The sequence below is a fragment of the Vanessa tameamea genome, chromosome 3, assembly GCF_037043105.1.
Source record: "Vanessa tameamea isolate UH-Manoa-2023 chromosome 3, ilVanTame1 primary haplotype, whole genome shotgun sequence".
Taxonomy (NCBI): domain Eukaryota; kingdom Metazoa; phylum Arthropoda; class Insecta; order Lepidoptera; family Nymphalidae; genus Vanessa; species Vanessa tameamea.
In genome coordinates this window covers 5,030,960-5,058,048 of record NC_087311.1, presented here as the reverse complement: position 1 = coordinate 5,058,048, position 27,089 = coordinate 5,030,960, and the positions used below count along the sequence as shown (strand labels likewise).

Here is a 27,089-nt window from a genome sequence, read left to right as displayed (position 1 = left end):
TTTAGTTCCTGAGATAAACGCTTTCAACCATATAAACTCTCAAGCTATAGAATATAAATAGCTCATCCTTCAAACAAAACACATCAGCAAAAATTGTTACGGCTCGGTTTTTAAATTTCGATTGCATGTTACCTACATAAGTGGACCGAATTACGAGTATTTTACTCGTGTTTTTAAGATGTTTCTCGAAATAAAACATAAATCATACCATCTTGCATAATACTTTTGCGAGAATGTTTATTCAACATACGTCATCCGTAATTCGTTGTCAATATTGCTCAGCTGTAATTTAAGATCATGAGAGTATAATAAAAGTTCAATTGAACGTGTTTTATTTAAGAAATGTTGCAATGCAGCGCTTTTGATACAACACCTTTTCAGGTTTATAACAAAAAAAAACGTAAAATATATGAATAATAAATATATATTATAAAACTTTTATAGGGTAGATAAAATATAGATTCATTGTATTCGGCTATACATAGGAGCTGATTTCCATAATATGCAAAGCAGAATGTCTAATCTACTTAACGCCAACGTACGCTGCAAAGAGTAATAGCTTTCTCCCATTACAGCCCCCTATGGCTCTCTAGCGAGTTGAGTGAGACAGGTACATCGTTTAGTTCCACGTTACTGTTAACAAAGAAGAGAACAATTTGTTGACAAAACATAGAAAATTCTCATTATGTCGTAATACGTCGCCTCCTATACTTTTTTATTAATGTGTTCTTCCTCTATACGGAATTTGGACCTTGAAATTCCATAATTAGAAATTTACATATCGTGTTCCGAAAAGTTATACATATATAGTTTGAATTGCTATCTTGCTCAATAAAACTAGGGTAAGTGATATCAATCATCTCTTAAAAGTAGAACTGAACGATTCAGCCGAAGAAAGACCATAGAAAAGTTTTTTTATGGACAAGAAGGTGATACGATACGATTGTTGGTGGTAGGGCTTTGTGCAAGCCCGTCTGGGTAGGTACCACCCACTCATCAGATATTCTACCGCCAAATAACAGTACTCTGTATTGTTGTGTTCCGGTTAGAAGGGTGAGTGAGCCAGTGTAATCACAGGCACAAGGGACATAACATTGGTTCCCAGGGTTGGTGGCGCATAGGTGGTGTAAGCAATGACTAATATTTCTTACAGCGCTATTGTCTATGGGCGGTGGTGACCACTTACCATCAGGTGGCCCATATTCTCGTCCGCCAACCAATGCCATAAAAATAAATACGATACACGGAAGAAAAGCAACAACTAATTATTAATATTGCCAATAAAACAAATACGGGTTTACAGCACAATATTTTTTGTTATCATAATATCCTATGCATCCTTCAAATTCTATTCCGCGACGTGAATATGTCGATGTTCATGTGTATTGTGCACAGGTGTGATTATGTTCTGTACATGTTATGCCGTTGCTAGCAATATCCGGCGCGGCGTGCCGCCGTTGCATGTTGATGGCCCTTTGACAGCTTAGAGACTACTTTTAATGAAAATAAAAGCATTGTGTACCTATATCTTTTAGAAATGGTAAGGACCCTTTAAAAGAAACACAAAATGTTCTTAATTAAATACATTTTCAGGGCCGAATCAACAAAATCGACTTTTTGTATCAACTTATTAATATTGTGTGTGAGTTCTTAATTACTGAAACGAATTACTTCAGATCACCTTTTATTTTTATGTCTATTGATTAAATATATTAGCGATACCTATTCGTATTATAAACATATTATAAGGAAACTATAGTTCTTTTGTGTATTCATAAAAAAACGAGGAAGGTAAACTACTCATTGTTATAAGGTTTATTGCAAGCTTTTATTTAACGTCAGTCAGTATGTGTGGGCCAAATCTTGCAGCTGAATTTTAAACCGGTTACAACCAACCGATTAAGCTGTTTGCACACACGCTTTTTGGTGGTTGCGATACAATTTAGTATTGTTGGATAAAGTAAAGGCTTTTTAAATTTAAAACAAAAATCTTATCTTTTTATCTTTTCGTATGTTATGTTAGTATATTTTATTTATATCTTTTGACATACATCATTCTCTGTAATTATAGTGTATGCATTTGTTTATGAGAACACGAGATATTAATGTTTTAATGGTAAAGCTTATTTATTTAATAAAATATATTATGGTATTAATTTTAAATGTGATCAAATTAAAATGACTGTTCGAAATTTAACGCAAGACCCTAATTGAATAAAGTATATGTTCATTTGATTTATGATGGAATGTGATTGCGATCTACATACGACGGACTGTCGCACAAAATCCTGGTCGTATCCAGTCATACGTGACAACGTTGCATAATAATGTGCCGTTCCCTTATGTAGTTCGTGAAAAAGATTGGCAACTTGGTAAGAAATAAAATTATATCGACTTTTTGATTAAAACCTCTTTAAAGAAAACGTAGTCGGTTTTAATCAAACAGTTGTTATGTCAACCTTATCGGTGAACATAATTAATTAATGATAAAACACACCCGAAATAAAAACGCCTAAACTATGATTTACGTATAATAGCTTGGCTAACCTGTATACTGTTCAAACTTCTCTTGATACTGGAAATGGACTTTTCCCACTAATCTTGGTTCCGGATACTTCATTAAAATATGACGCATATTGTACCTATCGTATGATATCGTTTCATATTTTTATATAATATTATTATCATATTGACCATTTTTATGCAAAACAAGGAAAAATAAATTTCTATTGCTAATAATTAATGTGTACACAGGCAAAGGGTGTACTTAGCTATTATTCCAAAAATATTTTTAATATATTACATTACATAGTCATAATAATAATAACATACGATTGTATAATCGTGCGCTCATACCTGTGTTGACTAGTTTGCGCATATAAGCGTATTCTTAAGGAAACACAATAGACTTCATTGGCTCATTATTTCAAATGCTGACCTCGTGAAGATTTAACTGCACAAATTTCAGCCCGAATAGTTTTGGTTTAGAAGATTGCTTGGTAGTCGATGTAGTTCATATGACTCAAGGATATAATGTATCTGGGAATCCTATTATACGGAGCTTGTAGGGCATCGGTTGTTGCTTTTTCTGTTCAAAGCATAAAATAATTATCAATGATACATGTACTGAGATCGTCCAGTGGTTGGAATACATCAATCTTAACCGAAGGTTGCAGGTTCAAGGCCGGACAAGGACGTTTAAATTTATAACCCAGCAATGAGACATTTACAATGTTACTTTGCACTCACATCGCCCCATATTAACACGACAGCTGTCAAAAAGCAAGGAAACTCATGCAAATTTGGTTTGCATGTTTAGTTCACTTGTAGGGAGCACTGTTCCCTCTGTTCTGTTAATGATTGCATTTTTAACATTTCAACTAACTCTATTTTTGATTCAATCAATCATACTGTATGTCAATTAGTATATACTTATATTGAAGTAATTTGTTTCATGTATTTATAATTCATCACGTTCGTCAAGGAAAACATTGTGAAGGAGACCTGCATGTTTGAGATGAAATCTGCCACTTGTGTATCCAGTAAATCCTATTAGCGTGGTCCTATAAAAGCGTGGTCATGACATATCACACATCACTGTTACTTTACTATTTTATTTAAAAATAACGTTTCAAAAATATTCAAAATTAATTAATTTTAGCCCTATCCCAACTGAATAAGAAAAATAATTTTCCAATATAATTAAATGAGTTCGAGTTATGGTTACGTAACACGAATACTCTAACGTTTCCACGATGTCCAAATTACACGTCAAGTTAAATTCTGTTAGTTAATTAAAGATGTTATCAATTATTTTGTTAACCGAGGACAATGAACCCGTTTCCGTTGTCAATTAATGTTGTACCCTTAGAATTCTACATAATATACATAAATACATATATAAATAAAAAATCAATAAATACTGAAGTTATATAAGGTATTGACTTCATTATTAAAATTTCGTCAAATATGCCGATAATAAAATTTCCAAAATATTAAAAAAATAAAGGAAAACTGGGTGTGATCTACCTACACGGCTTAGCCCTACCATAATGTTCTTATCAAAAATGCCGACTTCGAATCAGTGCAAGTACTACTGAATTGATGTGCTCAATATGAATTTATAAATCGCTTTGACATTGGTTGTGACAAACATCGTAAACATGCGTCTGTTCATCCGCCAATCCGCATGGAGTAGCTTGGTATTATAAACTCCATAAAATTGAAGACAAGAACTTCTTCATACAGTCAATCACGAAGCAAAAATCATTCAAAATCTAAAATTCAAGTACTTTTACAACTATTATTGAATTATGCGCTACCACCGTTTCGGAATGTGTTTTCTACCGAGAAGAAACGGCAAGAAAGGAATTACAGAAAAAATATTAGTTCTTACCGAGTAGCTTTATAATCTGTATGTGTAAATATGCAGCTAACTAAACTGTACAGTGTTATATTAAATTCCATAATTTGACACTAAACTGGTCATATCTCCCAAAATAGATTGTCATTATTTACATTAGAGTTATGTGGTAAAAATATACCATTATGTATAACGTACATGTGCTATTAGCATATTAATGTTTCGCTGAAAGAGATAATGAGTTTTCCGTTGGGTTTTTATTGAAAATTATCACTAAACGAGAATAATAAATTAAAGTAAAAAATTGTTCAGGCAAATTATCTTTTAATTTATACCAAAAATGTTCATGATAAACGTGTAATTAGACGTTAATTTTTGTATAAAGTAACGCAAGTGTTTCATTCTTAATTATTTTCTTTATATTTCCTAGTTTGTTACCAATATAGTCACCAATATAATATTTCAAACTGTAACTATTTTTAATTCGTATTTGTGTAATTATTATGTAAATAATTAATAATTTAATATTATTAATAATTCTTATGTAAATAAAGTTTTTACTTAGTGCATATTACGTAATAATTATTAATGTTCAAGTAATACATAAAACCTCATAAAACTATATACAAAAGTATTTAAAACGGGATATTTACCATGTTTTTTATTTTTATTTGGTGGAGCTCGATATTTCGACATTATCTACGAATGTCTTGTTCACGAGTCGAGATTAAATACTGTTAGTAAAAAAAATAACCATGTTAATTTAAAATCTTATATACAAAAGGTTTAAGAATCTGTGAGTCTCATGTCGGTTCCAAACATACTAAAACTTTTTTGTTTTAATGGCGCCAATGACGCTCTGTAAAAACAACGACCTAAACTAAATGGGTTGAGAATTTGTTGATCCATTGTTATATTTCTCACGTATAACTAGACTACTTTAAAACAAATGCATGACATATTTTATTTGGCATAATATTTTATACCAATAATAATAATAAATATACCATTAAAACCTTTTAAAAGTTTAGACAATATTTTTTCAACACAATTAAAATATTAACAATTAAATAACACAGATTAAAAATTAACGTTCTAATAGCGTGTATGGTTGTGTTAATCTTTAAAATTGTAATTATTTGTCGCGTGTTCAATATAATAGCTACAGTTAGAAAAAAAAATAAAGAAAAATAATTTATATGGACAAGTTATAAAGCTACTGTTATGACAGCCGCTCACGTAAACATTAGTAGACGTGCACACGCTTCGAGATTGCATTTGTTTGTCTATCTGCCGACATCGGTCAATGCTTTAACTGGAAAATGGCCTTAAAACACAGATCTAAGATAATGTCTCACGACGCAACGGCAAAAGCTTTGCATCATTCCGATAAGTTGTCCTATCACTTAGTAAATAGTTCGATTTGTTATATTTTCTTAAGCATATAAAATATATTTTATTTCCCATCATAAATATTTGGCTATACACATTGAATATTATAATGTATAATCAGATACGAAAAGGATGTAACGTATTTAAATTTAAAGAATATTTTAATTATGGATTATACATAGCATACAAATTGCAAATTGAATACAATTATAAAACCCTGTAGTTATTTCGATGTTGTTTTAATGATACGTAATGTTGGTAAGAAATTAAGAGATAATTAGGGATCGCACCTGCGCCTTAATTTCACACACTTAAGAGGACAGGTGCAAGAGTAGACACCGCTGGTAGATATTGTTAATAATGATTAAATTAAAATATAAAAAAAAAAATGATGTCGTCGGTGTAACTTCAATGAACATGATTTTTAATACTATTCGTTGTCTTCTATGTTACATTAGAAGTAGAAGATTGTCAAGGCTTAGGCTCTATAGAGCTATTCTTTAAGAACAAACTCACAACTCACCGCAGACACATGATCGTAATATGTCGAAAGTGATTTGCGACACTGATTATAATAATCATATCATATATGATTAAAATAGCGTATCACAGTAAATCGGTTTTCGATTTCGATTACAGCTGTGAAATATGAAGCGATTTTTTACTGAATTGCATTGCAGGGCCAAAGTTCTAAATCATATTAAGTAATCTTTTAATATGTTTCCCCAAAGACGTGAGAAAATACTATGACTAAAATGACTGAAAAGAATCCCATACATTTGTGTTTCTACACGATTGAATGAATACTTTTTGTAGGATGTCATACTTCTTTAGTTCGTGTTTTATTTATGGGCGATTGTGACGTGCATTACGAAACTATGGGACATTCGGAACCCCACACTCGCCGCCCCCATCTGTTTCCTATGGTGCTATTACGTCTTACGATCGATAACACTAGTGTGGATAATTATGTACAATTTATTTTTCATTTTAAAATTGTTTATTTGTAAAATAAAATAAAATTATATATTATAAAATTGAAAAATACTATGTATTTTGTCATCAAAAATGTAACATCAATAAAATGTATTAAGGTATTAATCTAAGAAATAATAATAACATAAAATATGTCTATATATTGGTTAATTTAGTTGGGATAATCAATTGATTATATATAAAATAATTATAATTTATCATACTTTTTAAAACGTTTAAGAATGTTTTCCTCATTTACTAATAAATTCTGTAAGGTTATAAAAAAAAAACATACGTTAAACCTATCCATGTGTTACTAGCGTCTAGACTTAAAAGGCAACGCCACGCGGAAGAAGCCGAGTTTAGCCGAAAGTTAACGTTGTTTTTTAATCCGTCTCGCTCTCTCCAACAAAAACATGAGTAAGCTCAAAGTTAAATGCTCCGAAGCTCTCATAAACATGCTGCGTTGTAACACGACCGTGTTTCTAGTACGTGTTTGTTATTAAATAATATGAACAATGTTACGACTTATTTGTGTATAAATAACATGCAGTTGCTGCTTCGAAATTAAGCGTGAATTTTGTATTATTTGCAGTGAAGAATATTTGTGTTTTTAATACGGATCGGAGTAACGAACCGCTGACAAAAATGTGAGTTACACTAGTACTAGTTTTACAGGTTTCTTAAATGTTTACTAATCCTGACTTACTACTATTTCTATTAAAAAAATTATTTAAGTTTCGTAATTATTATTTTATTAAGTTATATTAAATACTTCATTCATACTGAGCAATAATAACATAGTAATATAATTTAATTTAAATTATTTATAAGTATTTGTTTTGAATTGCATATATATCTAGATAAACAGAATACTACCGGCCCATTAATAAATTTGAATATAGTTAGGGATCTAGCGAGCATTTCGGTTAAAGATTAGCTCGTAGTTCGTAATGAAAGGGACTAAAGTTCAGAACAATACGAATCGATTTGATGGAGTTAATTGATACGTGCCGTGTTTATGTGCTTTAAATTAGTGTAATTAATTATTCAGTAAAATTTGCTTCGGGGGTAAATTATCACATTTATTCTAAAATCAAAAAGTACAAGGAGGCTGAAAACATGCCTCTGACATTTCACGGAGCGTACTCCCATCTCATTTAATCATAGTTTTTTGATTAACTCATCCTCATTTAATTATTTTAATTTTGTAATCAATCTATACGTTTTGTTTCATAATATTATCAATTTTTATTAATGTATTGATGACGTAGAGTTTTATTACCAAAATGCACACTTTTTTTTCGATAAATTTCGTCATATTGCTAGTTTTTCTTTTGTACCTTATAAATAAAAAAAAACGAGATCTGATTTAGTGTGATTTAAAATTTAATTTTCACAAGGCACGAGATATAATATAATTTTCGACGAGATATAATTAATAAATTTATCATAATTAAATACTTAAATTTATACGAAGGTTTCGTTTTCAACAATCTGGCAACTTATATTTCCTTGTTCTATTACGATGTCTTTAATCGAATAATGCATTATATTTTGCTCGCTAGTCCCTGGCCTATAACTTTGTACTCGCCGATAATAATGGTTGTATATACGTATATATAATCACGGTTTCTTAATGTTACTTTTAAATTAAGAAAGATAAAACCACATACATATCCCTGCATGCACTTGCATTTTAATGCAAACAATAATTAATAGATTAATTTAAGGATTTTTTAGCGAATAGTACATTTACTACTTATTGTGTTATGAGCCTTATTAAACCCTTATATTTTTTTTAATTAAATGTTTGTCTAGTAAATGATTTAGATAATTGAATCGGCTTACAGAAAAAAATAATTATATGACGACCTATTTTCGAGATAAAGTTTTAATTAAAAGGCTTGAATCTGGCCGGCCTCAGTATTGTTAGTGAGCCGCTATTTCTCTTTGAATCTATTTTATATTCATAATTTTTCAGTGAGCGCTGTGCCTAAGTGATAACAACTTTAATATATTTTCATGTAATTACTGTGATTGTTCTTTAACCTTTGATGCCATTGCTTTGTTTGTTATAAAAATATTTAAAAAAAGAACGAGTATACGATATGGAATCTAACAAAAATGTTTGATGATAAAATAATATGATACGCCTCGAGCACGATTTATGATTGGTTACTATAGCAAATAAGGATTTTTGCTTAGTGATAGAAGGTAAATAAAATATTCAATGAACGTTTCTTTGGTTTGTATCTGTGGTAAATTTTCGTAAAAATAGCTGGTTGACATGGTTACGACCGGGCGTATTGATGTTTTATTAATATGTTATATTATCGTTTATGTACTAAATACATATTATTTTTATCAATTTTTGCCTCGAAATATACAAAAACTTATACTTTGTATTTCCAATTTTTTTTTTTAAATTTCTAAATCAATCAAAACCCATTATGTAAATATGTCACAAGTAAGATCTTAAAAAAAAATATATTTGTTATAGTATAATTGTCTAATCTATATATATAAAATATCAAGTCCTGACTGACTGATTCATCATCGCCGAGCATAAACTATTAAAGTTAGTGCCTTGAAATTTAGTGAGTAGGATCGTTTTATTAAGTAAACGCCCACTAAGAAAGGAATTTTGGAAATTCAAACCCTAACGGGGTGAAATAGGGCTTGAAAATTTGTATGGAAGTTCATCATTTTTAAGTTAGAAACATGAATATTTATTTTTGGGCTACTAATTAAAAATGAATAGATATGTATTTAAGCGTTTCTGCATATTCCTCCCCTAGGGGTTGATATTTCTTCTGTAGGTTAGTCTGGAAACATTTCGGGTATTCCAATTGCCTTTGATGTAACCAAAATAGTTTTTTTCAATAAACCTTTTTACATATAAGTATCTGCATGATTTCCGGATTTGAGAACATTAGTATGTTTGAAACGAGGGCATGTATACTGCTCTGTACTCGGAAACGAATTGTTTGTCGACGATCGACATTTGTGATGTGGCCACTGTTGACTGTTTATACCGACTTTAATCTTTATGCGTTCTTGAAATAGCTGGACAATTTCTACTCGTAACAAACGCGTACTATGTGAGAGAAAGCTTAACTAGGTCATTGGATTTATTACGGCTTTTTAATTGTTTTTTTTTTTTTGTGTTATATCTTACGATTTTCACGAGGTAAGTTTATACAATATTAAAAATTGTTTTACGATAAGTACTGCAATTCGAAATTCGATTGAATTTTATGAATGATAATAACTGAAGGCTAGTAAAAAAAATGTATATACTGAGTTGTGCTTAACTTGTTAGGTATTTGTAATTCTTAGGTGAAGAGAAGGTGTAGAGAATAGTTAATAATTTGGCAGATAACTATGTAGGTAAATAAAATATAATAAGAAAAAACAAAGTTAAATAAATAAAAGGTACCTTCGCACATTTTAAAGGCTACCTGCGATTGCGTAAGTAGTTGGTTAAATTACTGTTTCGACCAACAAAACGAAGTTGTCCGCGCACATCTTTAGTGCCGTGGCAACAGTTCAGTGTATCGCTGGCTCAGAAAGACGCACGGTTGAATAGCGGCCCAGCCCTCGCCGCTATTTGCAGAACAATGCAGGCTTGATGTGCGCATGCCAGTGGGAAAGCGCGGGAGGGAAAACGCGCGAACACGCCAGTCTCGGCCCGCGAGCGCGTCTGGCCGCGCGCCGAAGCAAGCCGACCACGCTTGCGCCCTGGCGGACGACGTACGCCGCGCTCGACGCGGCGTCACGTTTTCCGAATCGACCGTAGATAACACGGCCACCGTGACTGAATTTCAGTGTCAAAAGGTTGGTGACCTACTTTGTGCAGTCAAAAAACGACCCAAACTAAATGTGATAGAGCCTGTTTTCCCACCCGAAGCCTTGACATCCGCTACCACGTAGTGCGTAATTTTGTCGTTACTCCCAAATGTCAAAGTAATCTTGTAGTAGCGATCGTATGAATTTAAGATAATTTACGTAAGTAAATTACAAACTTGCACAAAGCCAAGAAAATATATAAAGTCGTTTTAAACATATTTAAGTATATACCTCAGTTATAAAAAATATACAAGACGTATTAGTTCTTTCCTTTTTTTAATAATAATATGTACGTTCTCTTAACTTTTAAAATATCACAGTATTTTTGTATCTTACTACAAAATGATAGAAAAGCTTTACATATTTTGGTTCAATGGGCCATCTTTTACGATGACCTCATTCGGGACGAGGCTTCCGGTGGTCCTTGTGAAATTGGAACGTAGTATTTTAAACCTTTAATTACGTCATCGATCTACAATTATTAATATAGTTTTAAGGAGAAATTCAGCTAATGTATAAATCTTCCGTCACCATCGAATTATTTATCTAAATTCGCGACCTAAATATTGAGTCTCGAACTGAAATTAGATTTTGTTCACATGAGATGGAGTAACTGAATTACGACAAGGGATATGTCATATCCGAGAATTGTAATAGCTTCGTTTGAATACGAACTACGAGTCGATGAGATCACCGCGTGTATCGGACGATGAAACTGTCGTTTATTTGTAGATGTCCTTAGAAAATTTTCTAGCACGAATTCCTTTGTTATAAATCCTTTTACAAACAATCTACGTTATAATATGACAAATAGGAATTATAAAATTACATATGAATTTTTTACAAATCATTCAAAATATCTACGATAGAAAACCTTCGTCAAAGATCACGTCAAGATTTAAAAAAAAAAACAAAAAAGTAATCAAAAAAAGTAAAAGTGTATTTGAGATCGTTTTTAAAAGAAAATATCAGGCTTTTTTCATGTTATCTACCTGTTTTACATCGTGCTGGCTTAGGAGTTCAACGTGTAAAATAAATTTAATTCCTGCTTGTAAAAGGGTTACTAGGACATATATTTTGACATGTCAATTGTCCACTTGATATATCGCAGGTTTGCATGTGGTATTAAATAAATAGTTCTTTTAGAGTCCTAAACGTTCTTAATTTACAAAATTAAATTAATTATAATGTGTAATTATGTAATCGTAGCTTCATTCATTTTAGTTCGCACTAGGAAAACACTAAATGTGTGTTACAGACAAATTACAATTTCAAAACAGGAAGTTAATTAAGTACAGTATAACGTAAGGAAAAAGTATTTTCCATACATAATTAGGTATCAATGTTCTCGTGGTTACACGTGAATATTAACCGAAGGTTGCGGCTTAAAATCCGAGCTAACTCAATTTTCATTTTCTGAATTTTTGTTTTAAATTAATTTCGTGATTCGTAATGAAGTAAAACATATTGAGGATATCTCCAAACTTTTAGAAGGAAAGGAGGCGCTAGTCCTTACTCCATTCCTGGAGGGGTACATTTTCATACCAAAAATTTACTTTTTTTATATCTTTTTAGTTTGCAAGTTTCAACGCAAACGAGGTCGCGGTGATGATAGTTCCACAATCCACATACATTTTAAATAATGATTATGTAGGTCTCAAGTTTTAAAAACCAACCTTTTTTAAGTAACATTATAATATTTTTAAAGTAAAAAATGGGCAGAATGCGAAATAATTTTATACGTTTTTTATTGTAACATAACAACTATACAATATAATGTAATTTCATTTTTTATATTTGTTCTTGTCGTTTGTATTTTAATTTACTAGGTGGTAAGGTTTTGTGGCCTGTTGGGTAGGTACCACCCACTCATCACTTATTTTAAGCAGTAATCCAAACCGCAATACTTAGTATTCTTGTGTTCTGGTTTAAAGGACGAGCCAGTGTAGCAGGTACAAGGAAAATTCTTTAGTTCCTATGGTTGGTGGTGCATTGGCGATGTGAGGTATGCTGAATATTTCTTACAGCGCCAATATCTCAGTGTCGTAGGTGACCACTTCCATCAGGCGCCTCATTTGCCAGTCAGTAATAAACTATGATGAACCGCTAGCAATTAGCGTATAGATTGATGGATTAGAAAATTATGCAATGGATTTTGACAATAAATATTTTGAAAATAAAATAATATCCGACAAACATTCAAAGAATATGATCATAATTCTTATGTACAAGAAAAAATATCATTAAATGTTTAAGAATCTATTTATGGTCTCATTAATATCAAATGAAAATGTGCGCGGTATGATTTATGATGTTAAAGTTGTTTCAATAAACTATTAATGAAAAATTCAGATTTTTGTCTCGAAGACACTTGACATAAAAGCAAATTGTTAATAAAAATGATAGATTACTTGACTTAAAGTTCATGTAATTATGTTTATTATTTTACCTTTGAAGGTAGAACTACGGAATGACTGTGAAGGCATGGTTGGTGGGTATTGGGAATAATTCATTTGTAAATAATTAATAAATGTATATTTAAAAATTCCTTTATAGACTTAGTCGATTGTAGTTTTTCTCAGTAGTCTCTAAAATGTGTACGATTAATTTAACTTGTGAACGATTCAAAAGTACTTACGTAAGTTCTTAAGTACGACTTTACTCGTACAAAGTTTATTTTAATTTTGATTTGGGTAATAAAACGGGCAAAATGAAAAGATTAATATTTCAGTTGAACATTAGAGTTCCGTTTTTAGGCATAAAATATATCGCTCTTAGGCATAATGTTATGTAATGATAGCCAGATGGTTTCCTCCTCATTTTTTATTCAAACAAGTTGGCAGATTGCTAAATTGACTATCTTGGTAAATGTTCATAGCCGCCCATAAACATTGGCCATGTGAGAAATATTACACCATCCCCACATCACCAATGTGCACATAACCTTGAGAACTAATTTGTGTCTAATGTTATGTTCTTTTTAACAATACTAACTAATACTGTTTGGCGTTTGATTGGTTGATATCAACCTAGACGAGTTGGCACAAAGCCTTATCACATTTTAATTATTTTAATAAGTCAAAAGGATACTAACCAACACACAGTGTACAGCAGATAACAACAACTGTGGACAACCACAGGTGCGTAAAACACTGTCGTTGTCTCTGTAACCTTCGCTCATAATCCGATAGGATGATGAACTGATACAGCCGGAGAGAGTTCAGGCCGTTAACGGCTTTGCGTACTTTCCAGGCACGCTAGTGTATTCCAATTTCCTATCTTCAAGCTGCTAGTAAAATATATTTTTTTGGTAATAAAACTATTTTTTTATGTTTAACTGGTCCTGGGTTTGAAGTCAGGATTTCGAGACTTGTCTCATAAGCTTTACCAACGACTTTAATATACTTAGTGGTAGGGCTTTGCCCGTCTGGGTACCACCTTCTCATCAGATATTCTACCGCCAAACAGCATTACTTTGTATTGTTGTGTTCCGGTTTGAATGGTGAGCAAGACAGTGAAACTGCAGGCACAAGGGACATAACATCTTAGTTCCCAAGGTTGGTGGCGCATTGCCGATGTAAGGAATGGTTAATATTTTTACAGTGCCATTATCTATGGGCGGTGGTGACCACTTACCATCAGATGGCCCATAAACTCGTCCGCCAACCTATACCAGAAAAAAAAAGATTTTAAATGGTAACCCATTAATAATAAAAATGTGTTGTTACTTAGAGATAATATTGATCGTTCCTCATCGTAGGCGCAACCAGAATTAGCAAGCGGAAAATTAGAAGCGATAAACATATTACGCTGCTCTAATAAGCAAAGGCGGGCTTTGAGTTGGAGAAAATTATTTGCAGGCATTATCTAAGCTGTGTACTATATTATTACACAAACCACTTTCTCATATACGAAAGCTTTCTTTTTGAAAATAAATATTAGTAGACATATGATAAAATTATATGTAAACCTACTTTACTGTTAGCGTATGAATTTATTTTCGAAAATAAAGTATTTCTGTATACAAGAGTGAGCTAATAATAGTATACTTAGGTATATATATAATAGACTATTTGTCATCCTTGGCTTCGTTCGCGTTTTAGGCGATGAACGTCAGGTTTTAGTTATAAAATGTAGTCTATTTCCTTCCTTGTAGTTTAAAATTGGTTCATACAAAATTTAATCAAATTAATTTTGGTGGTAAATTAGGTGGTTTGAAAGAGGAACGGACAGACGGACAGAGTTACTTTGGCATTTATTATATTATGGTATAGATAAACTAACCATTTTGTGTGAATTAACCACGTCTTGTTATATATAGAATACTATATCTATAAATATATTGTAGGATGTAGTAATATGTGTTGCTCACTTAACTATCAATAGAAGGTCCTTTTTCTCGTATGAGTAACATTATATCCCCTTTAACAAATTACCTATAGGTTTATGGATTTCACTTGGCTTTTGACTTTTTTATAAATTTAATCGTGTCAAAAAACATTGATAAATGCTACTATTTAATAAGACCATATTTTAATGATAAAAAGCATGGGCTTTGTATTTGTTAAATTCCAGGAAAGATATATTATATAATTTTGAATGTACTTTATTTATATATATATACATACAGTAATTAAAATGGTGGAAAAGAGAAGTTACTGAGTTTTGCCGGTTCTTCTCGATAGTCTACCTTCCGAACTGGTGGTAGTTATACATTTAATTAAATACTGTTACATGTCGATTCGAACGTGCTTTTGGAGCCTACTTCAATGAATCATATCTTAATCAAAATTAACATTTTATGTGATTAAGTGATACTGTGTCCTTTTCTTACGAATATAAAAATAATAATGAGAGAAAAGGAAATTAGTATTTAATTTTATTTGAAACTCGCGTTAAGCAACGTCTAACGTTTATAAATAACGTTTATATTTTTCGATACTTACTTTATTTATACGAATAAAATTAAATCGTTTTCTTCGACATCAATAATTTCGATAAACATAATTTTCGACAAAAATAACTTCAATAAAAAAAGAAACATAATTGACGTAAATTGTTTTGATTTTGTAATATTTTTAAATGAAGGCGTTAATTAAAAATGATGCAATCTGTTAAATTTTAATTCAATGAGGTTGGAGTTAAAATATTACAAGCTCGACCGTGAAATAAACGCATGTAAATTATAATGAAGAAGGTAAGCTTTGACCAAGCAACAGGCTGTTTGAGAGCCTCAAACAAACTCTATAAGTAGAAGCTATGTTTATGTTACTGAGAGAAATTACATCGGAAGTTGCTTTTAGCTGCAATCTCGCTGCGCTGAGCAAAGTTTTTTTTTAATTTAAATTCGTTTTTTTTTAGTAGTCTAGCTGGGGTGGACGTGACAGCTAAATTTTAACGACGAATTTAGTTTTGTTTCTATTACAAATTATATAAATGTATAGATTTATAAGTACAAGTTTAATATTAATATTGTTTTAAAAAGGTTTAAGTATTGTATAGATTTTCGCTTTAGCATATGTTTATCCTTGGAGTTAAAGCTTGCTTCAAATCAAATAGTTTGGCGTGAAAGAGCAACAGACAAACAGAAAGAGTTACTTTCACATTTATAATATTAGTATGGATTAAAGAGAAAACTAACTAATAACAAGGTATATTATATAGACTAATATGTATGTATATAAATATATTTTTAACGCTTCGAAATTTTATTACTAAAGTGACTTTGTACTAATTTTCAATGGACTGGTTTCAAATGGCGTGAAAAATTAGAAGGATAGCCTCAATCAGCTCACTGGAAGGCACGTTATAAACAACGCCAAAAATAAACCGTTCGCTTACAGGAATAATTAATAAACATTTTGTATATTTATTATTAAGCAACCGTTGTTAGTGTACGGGAAGCGATAAACATATTTTCGTATATTTCTAATTACAAGAAAGAACAAAACGAAAACGTATGTAGATGATTTTTTATCTTTGAAAGTTACTCAAACTTTCGAAACGAAAGTATTGTTATTTGTAATATGATATAATTGGATTAATTGAGGGAGCATCTAATTAACAGCAATGGAAGAGTTTCTCATTGGTTAAAATCAAACATTTCATAATTATTTTTGTTGGCTTCATAATTAGTGCAGTTATTAAATTAAACAAACTAGCATCACAATGTCTTGTTTACGAGAGTCGTGAACAAGACATTCGTAGATAATGTCGGAATATCGAGCTCCACCAAATAAAAATAAAAAACATGATAATATCTCGTTTCAAATATTTAAAAAAAAATTTAAAAAAATAAAATTTAAAAAAAAACGATCATCAAATGTTTGGAACGAATGCACGACGTTACAACAATAATTATAATTTAAAGTGTGTACGACACGTATTAAAATAGCATATCGCTGTAATCGGTTTCAACATTTCTCTTTTTTTATTTTTTTTTTTATTTTAGAGGTGGCAAACGAGCAGGAGGCTCACCTGATGGAAAGTGACTACCACCGCCCATGGACATCTGCAACACCGGGGGGCTTGCAGAATTTAAAAAAACCCCATTATATTTGAAGCCTATCATGCATTATAATTCTCTAATAGCAATGCATAGTATTGTTGAATTCCGGTTCGAAGGGGAGTGAGCCAGTGTAACTACAATCTCAACTGACGCAGAATCATAGGGTGTTGGTCAGGTTTGGTGACGCATTTTCGATGTAAATCGATATTTCTTATGAGAGATTCTTCTCTACGTTGTTGTTAGGTCGCCGTTTGCCCTACTTATATGCCCTAGTATATAAAAAATGTATTTTGTGGAATGTAAATTTGTATGGTAATATTTACAGCTCAAGAATGAAGTGTAAATTGTTACGATGATGTTTTATCTCTCGGCAAGTCCACACAGAAAACGTTTTGTACAATGACGATTGTCTAGCTTACGTTACCAAGGTGTACCCAGAAACATTTGTCTCTTTTAAAGAACAGTTCTTTTATACTTTGCTATTTTTCCATCTCTCCTATGGACAATGAAAAAATGCGTTGTGTTTTGGTTGACGCCAAGGTTTTATTTTTTGAGAATATAACATTTGAAACTAAATAAAAGCAATATTATATAACTAGTATCGTTGTTAGAATGTTATGTGATATTTCAAATAAATGTACACATCTAAATATGTATTACTGGATACGCAAATTCTAGTATCGAGTTTTATATACTTTGGGGTTGAAAGATTAATCTTTCAACCCCAAAGTATACTTGAGATTATTTATCATTGTTACTTTAAAACTGGTTTATGTATCTTCAGATAAAGATTCTTGAATTTAAATTTATGTCAAAACATTTAATTAAAACCGTTAATTACTGCTATTTCTGTATAATTACATAAACAAACGATTATTGTATGTTGATTTAAAAAAAAATCGCGTCCGTAAATTACGTTGAAATTTACTATTAACAATGGTTGTTTTAGCCTTTCTTAAAGTCGCCAAATCGAAACAAAAATTTATTTTGGTTTACATTTAGTTATTAAGTATCAAAATCAAAATGTACTTTATTTAAGTAGGCTTTTGAGTCATCGTTTTATATAACTATATTAAAAGTAAAGCCACCACGGGTTTGAAATGTAGATTCTACCGAAAAGAACCGGCAAGTAGCTCAAATATACATTGTGGCATTTCGTACTTTACATAACTTTGAACTATTCGTGTGTCTACATAGCATGTTTTAAATAAATAAGCTCTTTTATATTAGTAGCGGTAATAAAACACTTTTACTTCGAAGTACATTTTTATAATTTATAATAGTAGTTTGGTAGACAATTTTATTTATTTTACGATTACCATTATTCCCGGGTCTTCTTCAACAGCCTTATCTCTCTCTATCGCGATTCAAATAGTTCCTACAAATAAATTTGTAACAACAATGTACAAAATATACGATATACAAATATTTCAAATACCAGGTACAACGCACGCTCTATTTCTCTTGTATAGAATTATGTAAGCATAGTTTAATGAACATAAATCAATTGAGGATTTACCTGTTGATAGTCAGTCAACAGTCCACGAGGTATCGGACTGTGGGCGTTCAGTGTGTTTACGATACGAAGTCTAATGGCTGTTACTTCACTTGACCCAATTTCGTTATGCCGTTCTTTATGTTTTTATTAGTTTTAACTTTAGTGCTTAGTCATAAAGTAGACGAAAATATACTAACGAGAATTTTACTAGTCTGCCACAGGTGTTCTTAAAAAGCTTATTTTTCATTGTGCTTTAGCAAATGTTTTGAAATATGTTTCATTTTGTTTATGTTTGTAAGCAGCTGGGATGCTTTTATTTTTATGATTACAATTTACAAAGATTATTTTTTTAAGCCGTGTTGATTATATTAAGAACGTGATACATTTTAACGTATGAATTTTAAATGAAATAATTTATGTAACTACAAAATCGATATCGTGCGTATTGTTCAGGAATAGAGCTACACGTGCCATAATGACAATAAGACACCTGTTGATGCCTGTCCAAGCAAGGCTTTTGAATGGATGATGGGAAATGAATCTGAAGAAGTCATTAAACATATCTACATATAATCGTATAGCTCATTCCAACTACAGGCCTAATAAAGACAAAAATAAAATACTGAATTGACACGATATCGATAATTGAAATTTTAAACTTCAATGATCAAGGTGATAAGTGTAATAATGTTGTATTAAATAAATAAATAAAGATATATATGAATCAACAACTGTTTTTAGTAAATAATTCAGCCGAGTTGAAGAAAACGCATTGAATAAAATAATGTAAGGTTTATTTATCATTATTCCGTCGGTTGGAATAGAATACAGATACAGTCACCGCATACCTTTTAATTCTTGTAAATCTTTTGATGTCTTGACCTTAAATGGGCTTGGGATCCGAAAGTCTACAATGTCAATCGAAACAACAATAAAAACGCATTTAAAGTATCTGTGCCATATAAATTAACCTAGAATTCGTAATGCCGTAGGAAAGTTAACTTGACCACGCAGTTTGTTTCTTTATAAAATATTAAGTATATTTTTTGCCTCATTGACCTTCATTAGATTTTAATTGCGAACTGTAACGTAAGATGCGTGTAATATCTAATAAATATAAGTTTTCTGTTGTTGATTAAATTCAATTGTTAAAAAAGTATCTAGGTAAAAGTTTTGACGACCTCCGTGGTCGAGTAGTGTGTACACCGGTTTTCATGGGTACGCCACTCCGAGGTCCCGGGTTCGATTCCCGGCCGAGTAGATGTAGAAAAAGTTCATTAGTTTTCTATGTCTTGGGTCTGGGTGTTTGTGGTACCGTCGTTACTTCTGATTTCCATAACACAAGTGCTTTAGCTACTTAAATTGGGATCAGAGTAATGTATGTGATGTTGTCCAATATTTATTTATATTTATTTATTTATAAAAGTTAATTCGTCGAATATCAGTAAGTACTTTAACACGATTGACAATTAATGCTACTTACGTCATCATCATCATCATCATTCACTCGCTGTCTTTGTGTGTGTTTGTATGTGTGTATGAGTGTGTATAGATTACAACATAATTTTTAGTACAATTGTTTTCCATTATTATTTAACTCAACTAACGAAGTTCATGCAATCGTTACCTAAATTAACCTTGATAAACATTTTTAAAAGTTGAATATTAATAAATTGATATCCGATTCATTTTATAAAATTTTGTTAAATCCATTTATGGACTTCATTATTCGAAATCGGTATCTTCATATGGTTTTATTGCACTTCAATTGATAATAAAAAAAATCATATTTAGTGAAGGAAAAATATAAAATATTTTTTAATGTACTTTTATTTTTATTATTAAAATTAAAATATATGAGGAAGTCATGATGATCTTAACCGGAGACCTTCAAACTTTAATTTTGAACGTTTCTTTTACATAGATATAGTAAGCTTACGTTACGTTACTTTGCTCTAACCTACGGATACTAAATTTGCATCCTACTCGCTTAATACAAAAAAAATACATAAATTTAATTTACTATAATAATTGTAACATATACACTTAAATATTTTGATTACTTTAAATTAAGTGAATTTAATGGATTTCCTGGAAATTGCACAAGACTGAATTTCCTCTTACATATTTTACGTCACATGAACGAAATAGACGGCTAAGCGAAATATCTTTGTATGTCACTCATATTTGAACCGTAAATACAAACCACTTCTTAGACCCCAAAATGCCCCTCGTCAATTCGCCCCTTGTGCCTGTCCTTATACATGGTATCACAATATTCAAACCGGAATAGTGCAAAGTATTGCTATGTGTGTACTACCCACATTCAATTTAAACTCCGCGCCGGGCGAGTAAAATGTCTTTGAGTTTTTCAGTCAAGAAATTCTTAGTAGAATCCTAAAGTTTGGAAGTTGGTAAACTTTTGTACCTCGAAAGGCACGTAAAGGTCTTGCGATTAATCCATCTCCAAACGTTACTATTCCATCCGATTGTGAGAGGCAAGAAATATACGAGCCGAGTGCACCTGTGGTTTTGCACACGCTTGTGCTCAGTTAAATGACCTGCGTAGTTAGATAGGTTCCTTTGAGATTTGCCGCAGTGGCCAAAATCATTCATCTCTGATCATAAGGACATAATTTATAACGTGTGTTCCTAATTCCTCTAAGCTTCATTTTAGCCATTTACGCTGTCACAAACGCAAACATATGGCTTGCTCAATTAAATTCTTTGAGCGGTATCCCTGTATATCATGTTTCACTCGCCTTGACTCCTATTCCATAAATTAAAAACTATAAGCGAATTTAATTTCTGCATGTAATAGTCCAGTGACCTAATAGCCCGGTTTCACTCTATCGATTGTACTGTGCTAGGCGTGCGAGTACACGGTAAGTACCAGCATTCAAAGAAATATTATTGTGTCAATTCCGTGTTTGGTATTGCAGAAATATAGGAGATCATCGTGTTCGTGATATATGTAGATATATATGTGTGTATATATATCACAAACACGAAGTATAACTAGATTAATCTGTTCTGATATATATACTGTTATATGAATATTTAAAAAAGCCACCCCTCTCGATTTAGTCCGAGTGAAATAACGAATTTTATTCATTTTTCGATAGAAGCGCCATCTAGCAGGTCCAATCTAAACTAGGTAACAAAGGTCACAAAGGTAACAATCATAGAAATCAGACCAACCGTGTTGAAGCAGTTCAAACTGTACTTGTGTATGTAACGTACAGAAGATTTATATATAAATATGGCAAGGAAGATAAATGGATCTTTAAAATCAACAGCATTTAACGTCATTTCAGTGTCTGCACGTCGCAATTATACCATATACGGTGTAGTCCCACATGAGTCGGATGGGTCTGTCCCAGTATTTCCTCAGATAATACTGCCGTTTCTCTCAGTAAAAACATTCTGTCCGCTTTTCTGTTCAAAACATTTATACCGTCGCTGGAATTAGAAAAGTGTTGTGTTTTTTAATTAGCCTCAATCTTTTTATGCTTTTGTTGAATGTTAATATTGTGTTTGTTTACAATAAGCTCTGAAATGATATTTCATCTGATATGGTTCATGATATCGGTTTGTTTTTTATTTTGTATTGTTGTCGATTCTCTTCTATGCTCTATAATATCTAAACTATTTATTGATTTATTTTTTAACTTTGATTAAACATAGAAAACGATTTAATCCTTTTAATCTTTTAAGAACCCTTGAATCCGATTATATATATTACAATAATAACATAGGCATTTCTCTTTTGTGACCTTATGATTGTTTCTATCTATTCGTCCAAATCAAGAGAATACCTTAATAGGAATTGAACTACATAAAAAGTAGTAAATGATGGACGTCTTTGATTAAATTTAGATACTATTTGTTGTCATAATAATCCAAATCTCAGAGATCAGTGTTAGAAGTGATAGCACAAATATAGCTTAAGAGAACAGGATCGAACCTGCGAATTGTACTTTGCTGGGATATTCACCGTTATGCTATTGATGTTATTAAGCATTAGAATTTTTTAAACAAAAAAGATGATATTTCAACTTTACTAGCTTTAATTTGCCTTCCCTTGTTTGCCAATCTGGCTTATATCTTGTAAATGATATTCAACAAGTTGCACAAACCAATTGCGCTGAAATGTTGGCTGATGATAATAATATATATAAAGTAACTTACCAAATTTCGAACACGATGGTCTCACATATTAGTCAATTACTCGGGGAGTTTTATAGCACATATATGTGCATTAATACAAGTGCAGTCTCTATTTTCTTACTATGGGTGGACAGTAGATCAAATCGACTGGAGATCAGCTATGCCTGGCAACGGAATTATATGCTTTCCAAAATGGGAGGTTAAAGAATGTTAACTTCCTAACTGCTGTCGCAGTGTACTTCTTTTTACCCGAATTAAAACCGAGGACTTCAGAAGAAGGCTTATAAGCTAGACCTTAGAATATATTTTTTGTTAAATTTTTAAAAGGGAGTAAGTTAATATGTTATTGAAATAATATACAGTAATCTTAAAATATTAACCATTTCATAATTTTGTGTACCATAGATCAAATAACTATAAGAAATAATTTTAGGTAAAAATTAAAACATATAAAGAGCTATTCTCGCTTTACAACAGGTTTGTTTGATCGTCAATAGATTTCGGAACGATATTTGCATTTAGTACCGTTAAAGCGCTAATGTATTTACCTATCTCTATTAGTGTCGATCAGGTAGTCAATTTATAATTAGCTTTGTCACTGTCGTTAAAACCTCCTTAGCTCAACGGTATACGCAGCCTAGTCACGTGAAAGTTAAAGATTCGTCGATTTGTTGCAGGTCTATGGGGTTATCATCGTGCCCACTCTTTATACAAGTTTTATTCTAAAAATAATAATCACTAGTGGTCGTTCATTGGTCGAAATTCGATCAAAGATCAGCAGTGGAGGCAATAAGACGAAGCGTTATACTTTTAATAAAGGTTCTTATACTACTACACCGAGATTCAAGTGTTTCAACTGCAAATAGATCAAAGACACAATTTGGAATAGGAGACAAATATTTGCATTGTTCGTCCCGTTCAGCTTTTTCCGCGGCGGCTCCTGCTCTTAACAGTTTCCCTGTCTTATATATAACGTCAGACTGTTTAATCTTTGAAAATTATTTCGGTCCATATTAAAACTTCGACTTCATGCGACATTTATTCGATAAATTTAATTTTAAATTATTCTGATGTCCTTTATTAATCTTAAAAAATTTTATGATATTTGACAATGTTTTTTTTTTTTTAAATTAATAGGTACCCTAGGTATTAGAACTAAAAAATAACTATCACTATTCATGAAATACAGCCTGGTGACAGACGGATAGACTGCAGCGCAGTATTAGTGATAGAGTCTTGTTTTACCCTTCGGGTACGGAACCTAAAAAGTCGTCGAACGATTTCGTGATTAAAAAATATTCATTGACTAGTTTTTACTTATTAAAACATTACATGAAGTATTTAATGATTATCTATATACTAATTAGCAACCGAATCGGCTCTGATTGAATTAATATATTTGTGACTAGAAAATCGAATAAAATCCTAAAACGTATTTGCGGCAAAAAAAGCGTTTCTCTCAAACGTCACATTAAGAGTCTCGAATCTTTAAGACCTTGAAATGTCAGTCTCATCGAATTATATGATTGAAAAACTTCGAAGCTATAAAAACTGCGCTCAAGGACAGAAAACTCGTGGAATTGACCTCTCGCCGAAAATTCCGATTAAATAAAACTCTTAAGCGAAAAAGACAAAAAACTATATACTTGAAAACAATTTTATATCAAAGCGATTATTATTAATAAAAACCAAAGTATGACAAATTAAATGTTTTATTCATTTGTTGCTAGTTCTATTGAAAGTAACTTTACGTTATTAATATCGCACGTGTTCGATTACGTCGATAAATAACACGCGTTGGTATTTAAATAAATAATTCACAGTTAGTAAGGCAATCTGCACGCACATTATGAACATTTATATAATTGTTTATTATTGTTAAGCAAAAAGCTATTCAAGGTTAGATTTTAGTTAGTTATTGTCACGTCAATAAACAAGGTCGGGAACAATGTCACGATATTGCTTCCCGACGTCGTATTGTGTCGAAGAATTTTGCCTTGTCAATAATACTCTAGAGATGTATTGTTGGCGAATAATGAATAGTCCTCATAATCATAAACATACATGAATAGTCCTCTTGCATCGGAAATCTTATTTTGATTTAAATCAATCTGAGAATACAATAAATATAGTATATACTGTTTCTAGTGAATAACACAATTTGTCGAAGAATTTTGTATGGGTTTAAGTACGTAATTCATTTATTGGCAAGAAATGAAATGTTGCCATGTTAAAACAACGTTATTTGTCAGATCTTATTCTTTAAAATATACTACATAATATATTGATTTGTTAAACAAATTTGGTTTTTGGTAATTACGTTGAATATGAAAATATTATTTAATACGAATAAAAAATTATAATAACCGAATTATTATTTTATATTTTTCCACAAATAATAATATGATATTTTACATTAATAGCTAGTTATTCGAGTTTTAAAATAAAATTTGATCTAACGCCAGTGATATATGATACATATCTGGTATAATATGAATAAGCCTTTATAAATATAATTATATTTTTTATATATATTTTACAATTTGTTAAAAAAAATCTTTAACTTGAAAATTAAAAAAAAACGGTTATTAATTTAATAGGATGAATAATTTATGTATATTTTCAATTTTAGGTGCGCGTCCGCGAGTTTTATATCGCGATGCAGCGTTGCCCCTACATCCACGAGATGAAGGAGCGGCTGCTGGGCGCACCAATAGACGGGATCGAGCGCGAGCAACGCGCGCAATCCGAACAGCTGGCCGACCCTCAGGTCGGCACTATTGTCAAAGTAAGTTTTTATTACGTACTGGTCCACACACTTTGTTAATAAATCTGTGAATTAAGATCAAGAGAACTAGTATTATATTAATTTTATGTAAAAGTTCTCAATTCAAGCTTTATTAATTTTAGATTTATAAAAACGTTCAATATTTTAATGTAAAAATCATTCGGTATGTCAAGATAGTTATTAATTTTTCGTACTCCACGAAGAGAAGAAATATTGTTATTGGATTGACCAGGTATTGGATTTTTGCAAGATTTTATTTTTTTATTTATATACTACTATGCGATATATGTAGGTATCGCATTTATGTTGCTTAAATACTTATAACCTATATCGCTAAGGAAAATCAAAGTTTATACAAGAATACATAGATATACAAAGTTAATCTAGATAAGCCAACTTGCATGACCATATATTAGTATTACCTTGGTGACCGATCTACTCTTCTCCATTTTTTGAAAGCCAATATAATTATTTTTATTAGTAATAATTTAGTTTGAATATTTAAAATCATGTAGTCGCTCGGGTCTCGACCTTATTTCATTCATGTATGCTATGTTATTTTCATAATTCCGTATATTAACCATCATGCGAGGCCGTACCGAAGCATACGTGTTCCTTTCAAACGTGCAAATATATTTCGAGAGCCTTTAACCTATATCTCTACAAGTGTCAGCTATACCTTGAATTTAAAGTGAAAAACAAATATGTATGTGAATTTTGCAATTGTATGAGTTACAAATTATGAAAATATTTTTTTGTATTACCGTAACTTATTTATTCGAAGATTTTAAATGCACTTGTGATAAATATATTATTTAAATCTATAGCTGAATTCCGACGGGTACGGATCACATACGTCGCCGGCGCGCGCGCCGCTCGTCACGGACGAGTGTGAGGCGCCGGCGGACGAGACCGATGCACTTACACCCACCGAGGCGGTGCTGCGGTACCGCGCTTGTTGCCAACCAGAAACCAAACCTAAGAATGCCAAGTGAGTATTCATAAATATTTATTTCGATAAAAAAATCATAAGTTAAAACAAATAAGCATTCGTAGCTCCAAAGGAGTAAAATCAATCTGAGGTATTATATTTCTAGTAATTTCCGGCCATTATTCAAACTCAACTGGTACATTTTAAATAATTTTGGTTCGAAGTTCTTAACTTAAGTTCTTTCATTAGAGTGAACTGGTAGAAATCGTCTCTTAAGAAAAAAGCAAAATGCCAGCCAACATCCAGGCTTTTTATTTTATACGCTTGTTATATACAAATATAAAACAATACAAGTTTAAACAATCTTGTAAGATTCTTTAAGCTTATTTTTGGTACAATTTACTCTGAATGTTTATTAACAATATTTTCATTATCATATAATTATTCCGACACGTTGTTAACTATTTTATTGTGTATCTTAATACATCATATAGAGCGAAAGCAGGGGTGTCCATGACACCTATCATTTTTGTTCTGTTTACCTTTTTTGTCTCAATGTTAAACGATATTTAAAGATGACAGATGCATTGAGCTAATGATATCTTATTCCTG

At 31.4% G+C, this 27,089-nt stretch overlaps 1 protein-coding gene across 8 annotated transcripts in view; it reads left to right on the top strand.

Moving 5' to 3' along the window:
• Otopla (Otopetrin-like a) overlaps positions 1-27,089 on the top strand; it is a 48,370-nt gene that overhangs the window by 6,852 nt on the left and 14,429 nt on the right. Inside the window, exons 1-3 of one of the 8 annotated variants that reach the window (XM_064217252.1) lie at positions 7,181-7,380; positions 25,391-25,546; positions 26,374-26,537. In XM_064217252.1, the coding sequence (XP_064073322.1) occupies positions 25,418-25,546; positions 26,374-26,537 (293 nt within the window). In that variant the 5' untranslated portion in view covers positions 7,181-7,380; positions 25,391-25,417. Of the gene's footprint in view, positions 1-7,180; positions 7,381-10,322; positions 10,571-25,390; positions 25,547-26,373; positions 26,538-27,089 lie in introns of those variants that run through there. The other 7 variants (XM_064217231.1, XM_064217238.1, XM_064217229.1 and 4 more) reach the window with 7 other exon arrangements.